This window comes from Rhineura floridana, chromosome 15 (assembly GCF_030035675.1).
Source record: "Rhineura floridana isolate rRhiFlo1 chromosome 15, rRhiFlo1.hap2, whole genome shotgun sequence".
Taxonomy (NCBI): Eukaryota; Metazoa; Chordata; class Lepidosauria; order Squamata; family Rhineuridae; genus Rhineura; species Rhineura floridana.
Window position 1 is genome coordinate 14,000,969 of NC_084494.1, and position 12,082 is coordinate 14,013,050.

The 12,082-nt window shown below is 50.7% G+C and overlaps 1 protein-coding gene across 1 annotated transcript in view; it reads right to left on the reverse strand.

The window, feature by feature from the left end:
- Positions 1-8,095, reverse strand: part of RUNX3 (RUNX family transcription factor 3) — a 92,750-nt gene extending 84,655 nt beyond the window's left edge. Inside the window, exon 1 of the mRNA XM_061597207.1 lies at positions 6,837-8,095. Coding sequence (XP_061453191.1) covers positions 6,837-7,097 — 261 coding nt within the window. The 5' untranslated portion in view covers positions 7,098-8,095. The remainder of the gene's footprint in view (positions 1-6,836) is intronic.
- Between the last annotated feature and the right edge of the window lie 3,987 nt (positions 8,096-12,082).

Below are 12,082 nucleotides of genomic sequence, written 5' to 3' on the forward strand. Positions count from 1 at the left end.
GTGGGTTTTATTCAACTATGCCCTACTCAGAGGAGACCCACTGAAATTTATGAAACTAAATTAGTCATGTCTGTTCACTTCAACGGGTCTACTCCAAGCAGATCGGTTGCAGTCTAACCCTGTCCATCATTTACTCAGAAGTAAATCCCATAGAGAGCATTGGGGCTTACTCTCACATGCGTGCACAGGATCGCAGCCTTAGTTTTCCTGAAAAGAATCATCCAATACCTTACTGGTGTGTCCAAGCTTTTCATAATCCCACATCATCATCATCATCATCATCATAAATCTCTGTATCCCCCCCAATCCTTAATCGAGGGGGGAAACCAAAACAAAAATGTCCTTGCCTTAAGATTTCTTTTGATGTGGAATAGGAAGCTTTAAAAACATCAGTGGACTATATTTCTAACCTTAGTCTCAGAGTAGACTAGGGCATGGCTAACGTAGGTCCATTCATTTCAATGGGGTCTTCACTGAGTAGAACTTCGTGGAATACAACCTTGCGCGTTTTGCATAACCTCTCCCCCCCCCCAGAGATGATGCACTTTCTGGGCGCCCTCCTCCCATCCTATGTGGGTGTCAGGGAGAAAATTATAATTACAGTCCTTCTAATTAAGTGATGCTGCAACAGAGATAAATTTACTCATACTTTTGTTTGCAAAATGTGTATTTCTTGAATCAACTTTGTTTCTGCCTCTCGTTTCGGAACCAGAGGGTCGTCAATAGGAAGCCAACCCCATTCATTTTAACTAGAGGACCCACAGGGAGACTAGGACCCCTCCAAAATCACAGCTGCTTCTAGCTGGGTGTATCCCTGCCTTCGCCAGCCTGGCGCCCTCCAGATGTTCTGGACCACAACTCCCTTCAGCCCCAGCCAGCACTGACCCCGAGGACGCCACGTTGGCGAAGGCTGGCGCGCCCTCCGAGTCAACGGAAATCGAGCCTCGGTCCGTTTGTCCAGAAGGAACTCCCACTAGCTTCAGTGGGCCTTACTCCCGGGGAAGCCCGGGCAGGCCGGCAGCCCCGCAGGCCGATCTCCAGAGGAGGATTTGCTCAGTAGCAACTAGTCCACCAGCGTGCCGCAGAGCGGATCCCAGAGAGAAATGCCAGCTCTCGCTTTTGAAAGAAAATAAAATGCTTCCAAACCAGCAAATGGTTGTTTTCCTCAGCTCCTTTTCTTCTGAAAATGAGTTTAAATAGCCTGGAAACGCCCTTTCCCCCTCCCTGCGAGAATCCGTTTTCCCCAAATCTTTAAAACTGGGAATTGCGGACAAACTAACAAAGGTTGTCCTGGAGCACACGCGTCTCCTTCTCTTGCCATATGCACTGTTGCTTTTTTATATCGCGATATGCATTATTGAATCATAACGTCGCATTATGACCGAGCAAACATCTGTTAATCATATGTATAGCCATTTAACCTGCAAAGGAGGCCAGGCAAATCTCTTTCCTTTCCACAGCTAAGGCACTGTCTGAGGGCTTAAATTTAATTTGATTTGTCGGTGTTCCTTTACGTTGACTGGGAAATAAGGCTTTATGACTGCGCATAGAGTTGAAGCCTCCTCTTGATTCATTTGGGAATTCAATGGAGCGCTGTCGCAGCTCCCAGAGGTTGAGAAGTCCTCTTAAAAAAAAAAAAACCCTGCTTACTCCCCCCGCGTTCAGTTTTCCACTATTCCGTTTATTTTTGCAGAGATCTACTTTCATTTCGCCTCGGTTCTTTCTTTTTCTCCCTGATCAGAAATCCACCATTGAAGGGAGACGTTAAATTGTGGCTTCTGAATTTCCCGCAGCGGTGACAGATCTGGTACTAAAACGGCTCTCGGCTGTGTGTGTCTTAACAGCGCTAGGTCGCCTCGCTTCTTTGTGGCTTTCGCCGTTCTCGGCGATTCTCCCGCCCCTCGTCCCCCCCCTCCCCGCAGTACACCGACAAAATTTAGGACCCGGTGGAGCCAACTTCAAGCTCTCTGAATTTCACTGGGAAAGTTAAAAATACAGGGTTGTATTCAGCACAGAGTAAACCCATTGACATGCATGAACCCCCAAGTCAGTGGCGTTTATTAACTTCCATAGGTCTACTCTGACTAGCATTGAATTTTGTTGTTATGCCTTCAAGTCGATTACGACTTATGGCGACCCTATGAATCAGTGACCTTCAAGAGCATCTGTCATTGAATAACGGCTTTAAATGCCTCAGGTTGAAACTGACAAAGATGTCGTCTTTCAATGCTGGGGACACACACGAGGATCTCGCCTCCCCCCCCCCATTTACTAGAAAATTTAGTGCCACGGAGATACGGCAACACTCCGGGATCCGGAGTAAACAAGGTGCTGTTAAGGACCAACTCGTCCTGTTTTAAGATACCAGTCTCCCGCAGGTGCGTAAACCTCTCCAAGCCTGACAGCAAGAGGATTCACAGTGCAAAAACTGCTACTGTTTTTTATTAAATTTAGTTAAATAAATTAACGTTTACTCAGAAGAAGCCTCACTGAGTTCAGCCCACTTAACTTCTGGGGAGATGGGGAAGACTCCAGCCTTGAAGGGCTTAACTTGCGACTGCATTGGGGATTGTGCAAACATGAGGGAAAACAAATCTGTCCCTGGGTGTGAGGGAGCAATTGACTTTGTTAGGTGTAGCCAAACAGTTGCCCTCCAGATGTTGTTTGACTACAAATCCCATCATCCCTCACCATTGGCCATGATGGCTTGGGCTGATGGGAGTTGGAGTCCAACACCTGGAAGGCAACAAGTTGGCTCAGCCTTTCCCAACCAGTGTGCCTCCAGATGTTGTTGGACCACAATTCCCATCTTTCCTGACCATTGGCAATGCTGGCTGAGGCTGATGGGAGTTGTGGTCCAACAACATCTGGAGGCACACTGGTTGGGAAAGGCTGAGTTGGCTGCACTTGAACTATATACTATTCTGCAGAAGCACAATCTGCACTGACATTGCAAATTGTTGTTAATGAACACTATAATAATCTGGCGCCCCCATTTACATGAAAGTACTGAAGATGATTGTGTTGCTCTTTTTTAAAAAATACCTGCATACATGGATGTTGCATAATTGCAACTGTGTTTTAGAACCTTTTTAACTGTAATTGTGTTTTAGCATGTTTTAAACTGTTTTCAGAATGCTTTACTTTCCTCCTTTCTTAAATTGTTTTGTTAATGTTTGCCACCCTGGGCTCTGGGATATAAATTTAATAAATAAATAAATAGGCACCCACACATCCATTTGGCTGCAAACCTGAAAAGAGACGTGCAGGGGTGCAACTGGGCAATCAAGCTGAGGCCCAGCTTCCTTGGACATCAACATGTCTAGGACAGAATGCACAGCTCAATGGCAGATCTAAACAGTTGTAATTTCTGCCACCCTTGGAGAGGCCAGGGATTAAGAATTGAAATTAAAACAACTGTGGCAAGATTAGCAGGAGAGCAAACACTTATTAAAAAGAGAACGGAAAGAGGAACTGGGTTGATCAGATACTGCTGAGTAGCTCTGCTTTATTCTTGAAGATTACATCTTCCCTCTTTTTCCATTTTTAATTTTTTTTAAAAAATCCCTGTTAGTTAATTAGCCTAAACTCCCTTCAAACTTCAAAGTTTCCTGAGCGCTCCTAACTGAAGGGAATAATGAGAGAAGAGGCTAGGAGCTTGGGGGCAGAATGCCTCACTTTAAAAAAAGAAAGAAAGAAAGAAGTGCATCAGCCACATTCCCAGGAGGGAGAGGAAATCACACACACAATAACTAGACAAGCTTCCTGACTGGGTGGAATGCGGAGCTTGGGCAGCAGGGGTGATCCTGGGACTCCCAAAGGTGCAACGAGGCCTCTCTGGTTTTCAGGGCTACCTAGGAGCCCACAAAGCCCAGCTTCCGGATCCGAAGGCAGGGTGAGCCCACCTCCTGTCTATTAGCCACACTGCCTGGGGCAGATGGGAATTAGAGTCCAGTAACATATGCAGGGTACCACATCTTAAGGGGATTTACACCAGCTGGGCAGGACCTAAGGTTACTGACAAGCAGGACCCCACGCCACTGCAAACACACTAATCACTGGAACAAAGCGTTTCCATTGGCCACACCTGGAGGGGGAACAGTTGCAAAATCTATTTGAAGCTGAATAAAAAAGAAAACACGCACTCAAGCAGATCCCACCAGGCTTTACAGTAAAAAGGGGCAGGGTTTGTTGTCGTGTGCCCCCATTTTCAGAAGAGAGGGGTGGAGTCGCACTGGCAGAACAGTGAGTGTGTTTCTATCCTAAGAGGGGCGAGGAGAGCAGCAGCCTTGCTCAAGCCACATCGGATCCGATTAAAGGATGATTCATGATGGTGCCACCCGAGGACATGGGCTTTTGCAGGGGCAACAGCAGCGCCACAAGGCTTTGCCCGGAGGAGCATACAACCCTTTTAAAAAAGTCGGGGGGGATTGATAGGGATTGGAACCCTTATTTTATGACTATGGAGCCATGCACCAGAAGGAAGCCAGAGAGCCCAGCCGTTGTTTACCACTCCCAGTGCCTGAAGGCAAAGGAGGTGAAAGCATTGTTAAGGAGATACCTAAAATCATTAACCTGACCATTTACATAGAAGTAGTACCATTGATTTCGATTACATTTCTTTCCAAAGACCTTGGGTGTGCTTAGGATTGAGTGCCAGGCTGCATGTTGTGCAGTACTGTCTCTGTGTGTGTGTGCATGTGACAAACTACAGAAGGTGGTATGCTAAGCATTATATTTGTCTCCCTGTGACCATGAGGGCTAGAGCCTTAAGCCAAACCAAAAGGCTACATCCTTCTGGCATCTCGCTCTCTTCAAAAAGTTACCTGTGTCTGGCCTGAGGGTTGCAGAAACACCCTGCCCTATCTCTATCTATCTATCTATCTATCTATCTATCTATCTATCTATCTATCTATCTATCTATCTATCTATCTATCTATCTATCTATCTATCTATCTATCTATCTATCTATCTATCTATCTATCTATCTATCTATCTATCTATCTATCTATCTATCTATCTATGGAGAAGTGGCAAACATGAGGAGAAGGGCGGGATCTTCTAATGGCCTCTAGTGAGCAAAGCCACGGTTCCTGGCTAAAGGCAGCGCAGTCTAATGGTTGCATTAAGGAACCGATGGGATCGGAATTGACTTCGCAGAAGCGCGATCTGGAGCCATCGATTGTTTGGATCGGATACGGATGCAAGTTGGGGAGAAGAGGGGGACAGTTCTTGCAGAAGCGCCGGGGGGTGATTATTAGGACAGCAGGGTGCTTTTCTGAGGGAGCCGATGGTGTTTTAAGGTAAGAACTATAGAGACTGGGGCACATTACGGAGAACGTGGCCGATCAGCTGAAATCCGTCATCCCTCGCGTTTGGGGACAGGGCGTCGGCAGGTGAGTCCTAACCCAGCTCTTCCCCCTCCCCGAAATTCGAATCAGACATCCACTCGGGCTAAACAGGACTTTCATTTGTGCGTGTGTTGTAGGATTTTCCTCTTCGCCCCCTTCGTTTTGTATCGTATTTAAAAGCCCCGAGGGCCAGCCATTCCCCCTTACATCCAAAACACGGGAGTGACGCCAGAGTTAAATCCATTGTGCGAAAGGGCTGCCTTCGAGAGCGTTTCGGTCCTGCTGCGAGAATGCCCTTGAAAGGATGGGGCATATTCTATGGAACTGGGGGGCGGGGGAGCTCTCATAAACTCAGGGCACAACTGCCCCTTCAGAGCCAGCACCGATTTTGAAAACTCAAGGGTTTCGGGGCTGGAATCGATATTGTCACTGAGTTGGAGTTTTTAAAAAGGAATTTGCAGGTTGCAAAGGAAGCCGCCTGGAGCGCAGCCGGAGGAGGAGAGATAAATAAATACATTCTGTGGACACCGATTAGAGGCAGTTTAGAGTGGAGGCGTGTGAGCCTGCAGAAATGGGCGCGATCTGGAGGGAGGGAGGGCAGCCTCTGGGCAGCAAGGACGTTTGGCAGGGACAAAACGGGACGGGTAGGAATTGTTGCTCTGTAAGGGGTAAACTACGGTTCCCAGGATTCTTTTTTGGGGAGGGAGAATCTATGGTGTGGGCGCAGCTCATTTATACTGGAGTAGGTGAACAAGCCCCATTCTCTTCAACAGAACGATAGAACTTGCTCCCTAGTTAAGTGCGTTTAGGATCTGCAGCCTTAGGTTGTGGCCTTCAGAGAGTAATCCTGTCCATATCTACTCCGAAGTAAATCCCATTGAATTCGATGGAGTTAATTTCCCTTCAGGCTTGTGTCTAGGATTGCAGCCGGGCACTGCGACCATTATGCATAGTTTTGTACTCAGAAGGAAGTCCCGCAACGGGACTTACTCCCAGACAGCCTCGCAGACCAAGCCTAAGTTTAGTTTTGAAATGGTTGCCCCATCCGACCGGATATATTTACGGCACCCCGATCCTAAACATCCTCTCTCGGAAGCCGCTGCGGTCAGGGGCCTTGGCTTCCAAGCAGCAAAACTGCCACTTCAACTGCCGCTCCGCTTAGGGTTGGGGTCTCCTGACTAAACAGGAGTCGGGCTGGCAGCATTCACTGGCCAGGGAACTCCCTTGCTTTGGGGATTCGCCTGTGCAGCGCCTTGCACACTCGAGGTCCCCAAAGCCGGCGATTTTTTCGAGGAGAAAACTTTCTGCTCCTCTCCCTCCCTCCCTCCGGGTCCCGTTGACCTTTTTTCCGTTAAACCGCTAGTTCTCCGGGGCGCTCGGGAAGCTGGCTGGGCAGGAAACATCTGCGCGCCTCTCTTCCACCCTCCATCTCCACGCCGATCTCCCTTTTCTCTTCCCGCCCCCTTTCCTTTTCCCTCGGCTTACCTTGAAGGCCACGGGGAGCGTCTTGTTGCATCGCCAGTGGGAAGGCAGGACGGAGCACAAGAAGTTGGGACTGTCGGTCCTCACCAGTTCGCCCGGGTGATCCGCCAGAACATCCACTACGGAACGCGCCTCTGTCCGGCTTCGAGGTCCTGGGGCCGGCGCGCTGAGGACGTCGCTGTTCTCTCCCATCTTACCGCAGAGGAAGGCCGTGGAGGGAGGTGTGAAGCGCCTGCTGGTGCTGGGGTCTACGGGAATACGCATCACAACAGCGGGCGTTAGGGGTGGCGGCGGTGGTGGGAGGAGGCGGCTGTGGAGAGGCGAGGAGGAGGGCGCGCGCGGCTGCCGAGGGCGCACCCGGCCAGGTGCCCAGGAGCGCACGGCGGCTGCCCTCTCCAAAGCTAGGCGCGCGGGTGAACGGCCCCAGGCGCTCGGCCACGGGGAGCCCCCGCCAGGCCCCGCCGCTGCTGCCGCCGCCGCCACAGATCCTGGCGCCCCCAGTCCCAAGCGCCTGGGCTCCTCTCGCCAGTCGCTCCGACGTGCGGCGCTCAGCGGACGAAGCGCAACTTTCTCCGAGAGGCTCGTTCGTCTTTCCCTTGCCTGTCCTCTCTGGCAGGCGGCAAGCGAACTCGCCCGCTCGGATGGCTTCCCCAGGGTCGAGAAAACGGCTCCGGATGCTACCGCCGCCCTCCCGGCCCGTTCAAGTCCCGAACTGCAGCAGCAGCAGCCCTGATCTCTGCGTGCTCTGGCTCGGAGGCAGCAAAGCTACCCGTGGGCGGTCAGCAGAACGGCGAGGAAGTCGCTCTCCGCACAAAAACAACTTCGCTCCTCTCGGGTCCCTCCTGAAAGGCGACTGGCGGGCGCGCCTGCGTGCCCAGTTCCCTGTCGGCGGCCCCTTTCCCCCCAGTCAAAACAAACTCGGATCAGACAAAATAAACCTCGCATCTACTGCTGCAGCCGGCTGTGCAGAGTAACCCGCTTTTCCCCCTCCCCAAAAGAAAAAAGGGGGAAATGCCAGCAGCGCTCTCCTCCCCGCGCTTCCCGCCTTCGCCGTCAAGGCGCGATGGTGAAAGAAAACCTCAACAGGTTGCTTCCCTTTGCAAGGAGCGTGAGTTTGCGTCCATTTCCTGCGGTGTCTTGCGAGCGCTTGTCACTCTAGATCGTCTCCACCCCACCCCTCGCGTTCGCCTTCCAGCCGCCTTCTCTTTTACGCTTCTGAAACCAGTCAAAAAGTCTCCGCGGTTACATAGGGATGTTTTACTTTATTTACTCAAGAGGCTGGCCAGCGAGGGGGAGTAGCGAAGCAGTGTGGAATGGCAGCGGGAAAAGCCAATCAGAGGAGAGGGGCGAGGCAAAGCCTTGAGAAAGTGACAGAGGAAGAGGGCGCGGCAGGAAAAGCAACCAGGGGGAGGGGCCCGGGGAAGCTGCGCCCATTACCCCGCTTACTTTCATTTCGCGGAGGAGAGCGCGTGGGCGCCCCAAGGAGATAGGTACTCTTCGGGAGTCGTTGGGTTATCCCCCGCCGTTACCTTTCACACTTTCTTCATTATGATGGCCGGAACAAATGTGATATTTTAACAAAATTATTTACAGCCTGAAGGGTGGCTAGGTTTGCGAGTCACGGAAGAAAAGGAAGCCCAAGAATTGAAGACAATGCCGTTCAGTGGATGGTAAAGGAGGGGGATTAATTTTAGAGAAGCGATGAATGAGGCAGCCCAACCCGAAAAAGCAAAACAAAAAAACCCCACTCCCCAGTTGGTGGAGCTCCTGTCCCTCTGATTGCTGCTGACAGCGGCCGTTCCAAATAAAGCGGAACTCCCATGCACGCTTACTTGAGACTGGACGCCATGGGATGTCTTAATAAAGATCGGATTGTGTGTCCTTCGCCTCAGATAATGACACTGTGGTTAGAAACATCCCCATCTTTTAAATAAATAAATGTATGCAGCATCGGGGCGACCTTAGTCAGCGTTTGCCAACGTGGTGCCCTCCAGATATTTTGCACTGCAACTCCCGTCAAGACGTCGGTCCCCTTGAGTTCCGTTGGGTTTACGCCCGAGTAAATGAGCCTAAGCTTGCAGCGTGAGCCATTGTCCCCCCCTTATCCTTTTCAGGCTTTAGAACTGCATTCTGCAAGTACATGGGTCTCTGCAAGCCAGTAGGGCTGCCCTCAGGGGCCAAGAAGCCTTGCGAGTCCTTGACCGCCAGGAGAGGGGGATACTGTGGACTTGAAATCCACGGAACTGACTATTCATCTAAAATAAACATCTTTAGGACCGGTCGGATTTGATAACCTCTCTAAATTTCTCAGCCACCTTTTTGGGGGGTGGGTGGGTTTTAATTAAAAAGCCACGGACATACTGCCAAATCCGACCGAGGGAGGTGCACTTTCACCGGTTGCATTCAACAGCTCCCCCCAAGTGTTTGATCTGATCTCCGACAGCGGTTTGAGGACGGGAGATGTTGCCCTCGGAAGTTAAGAAATACTAGATTAAAAACACCACGTGCTGCACAAGGCGGGAGAGAACGTCGGTGTAGCGGGTTTTCCAGTGGCGATCCTCAAAGCCTAATTTATAGTCATTTCAGAACTGCATATTATATATGAAGAACTCCGCTGGATCCGCCTAGTCCAGTATTCACTTTCCCTCATTGGCCAATCAAGAAGCCCACAAGCAGCACTGAGATCTACAGCCTCTTCTTTCCCCTTTCTTTTAGTGTTATACTGCCACTAACCATGGAGGTTCTGTGTGCACTGTCACAGCTAACAGCCATAGATAACAGACTTTTTCTCCTCCACGAATTTGGTGTTGGAATGTATGAGGTTCAACTCCAACTTGGTGGGTTGAGGCTGCATGGGGTTAAAAAGGGTAGCTAGGGAGGAAACCTCCTTGTTGCCAGGCTATACCTGTCCTTTGATCTTTGCCGTCTCTCCTCCTCCTGCTAGACTATGCAAAGGATGTTGATCCCAGTTCCTTCCCGCCTTCCCAGTTCCTTCTTCTTTCTGGAGAGGGGACCAGATATCTTCCCTTTGTCTCTCCCTCTCAACCAGCATGAGAGCTGCACTGGGACCAGTACAGACTGCTCCAACATAGCTAGTTAGCTAGATATAGGATTCTTTCCTATCAAGCATGTACTTCCAGAATAAAGTAGTTGTTTCTTATTTTACAGCTTAAAGTCTCTGTCTAACTAATTTGCAGGGAAGGTAGAATCTTAGCAAAGATTCAAACACACACACGTAAGCTCGCTCAATCCTCTCCATTCCGCTACGCAACTCAATAGAATTCCAACATTTGGCTCCTCCTCCTTTAGAGCTATGTAGAGTAGAGGCAAAGTCAGAAGTACAGGGTCCCTTCATGATAGTGCCGCACACCCCCTCACAGCCAGGCCCCCTTTTCAACTCCTGGAGGAGTCCACGCGTCATTAGAACAGAAGTCCCTAACAGCCAGGCAGCATCGGTGTTTTAGCTACTGAGAACAGTCTTCGCAGAGACTGAGTCACCTCCTTTCACTCTGATTGGCTCCCATCAGCAGGAAAGGACTTCTCGGTGGCTTTTCATGATGACTGGCTCAAACATAGGGAGCTGGCTCGGACCCTTCTCTCAAACACGTAAGGGGTCTGTGATCCCCGGAACGCTACACTCCTGCTCTCACCACATCTTGTGAGGAAAAGAAGGGAGAGCGATAAGAACAGCGGCCAACAAACAGAGCCCAACCACTGGCTCCCTCTCTGGCTGAAGATTGTCCACTCTGCACTGGCTCCCCAGTGGATTCCCTTCCTCCCTAGAAATGCCCAGGATCTTTCTCATGCAACGCGTGTGCTCTAACTACTGAACGGCGGCACTTCTCCCTTGAAAGCCTACAAAACCTCTCCGTAGGAAGCTGCCATCTAGCTCAGCGGTGCCTGTTCTGACTGACAGCAGCTCGCTTAGGAAGCTGAACCCAGCGCTTTGCCACTGAGCTACAGATGCCCTTCCCCACAAAATGCCGGCCTGCACAACTTCTCCATGAGGAAGATGCCTTCTGCCGGGTTAGACCATTGGTCCCATCCAGCCCAGTACTGCCTACTCTGACCGGCAGCAGCTCTCCCCGGGATTTCAGACAGGAGTGTAAGATGCCTAGAATCGACCCTCCGCAAGCCAAGCTCGCTCCCGACCACTCAGCTGGGATAGCAGCAGCAGCAGGAGCAACAAATTACAGGGCGCTGTGCAGAACAGCATCATAACATGCCCCGAGGGACATACAGTCATGGGGGGCATACAAAGTAAGGGAAGGGCGGGAGTAACAGGGGAAGGCTCATCCACACACAAACAGTTCGGCTTCCTCCTTGAGGAAGAGCGGCGGCTCAGCGGGCAGGCAGGAGGTCCCAGATCCAAATCCCCAAAGGCATCTCCATGCGGGCTGGGAATGTTCCCCGCCTGAAACCCAGGGGAGCCGCTGCCAGTCAGTGTAGACAATACTGACGTAGATGGGCATGGTCTCGCTCAGTATAAGGCGGCTTCCTACACATTTAGGGGGCGAGCAGGAAAAGGTGTGAACCCAACAGGGGCGCCCTTCTGATTTCAAGCACAACTGACCCGGGAAGCAGTTAGTAAGGGGGCCACCACCAGGCAGCAGCCTGAGAGGACGAGCCCTGCTGGGTCAGAGCAAAGGTCCATCGAGCCTAGGATCCTCCAGCCGACCACCCCCTCCCCCGGGGCCAGCCAGAGGCCGCTTTCTGGGAAGCCTGCAAGCCATTTCCTCATTGGCTTCCCGGTGCCCAGGCTGGTGAGTCTTAGCTACTGCGAGCTCAGCTTTGCTCCAAACTCCCCGCCGCCCGCAGCTGAATGTTGCACCCGTTTCCGGCGTGAAGCCGGTTTCTCCAGAGAAATTCGGATCAAAATAATACCTGACGAATCTTAACCTTTTTCGTTTGTTAATTGTTTAAAACAAACGCAGCGCCCAAGCAACGCAGACGCGTAAACTGGCCTTCTGAGGCGGCCTGTTCATATTTTGTAGCCCGCGAGGCGGAGAATCCCGAAGGCCGGGGTTGCTTACAATCAAGCCATAAATAATCCATTTAATATATCGATTTCTAAATATTTCCGTTTAAAATAGACAGTTTAACGCTCAAGATTCCTGTGTAAGGGCTGTAGGGTCGGAGCAAAATAGTATAAATCTTGAACTCATATGCCATCTATAGAGACAAATTCTGGATTTCAAATTGGTTAGACACACAATTTGGATCCAAAGCACGTTTTTAGCAGCTATTCT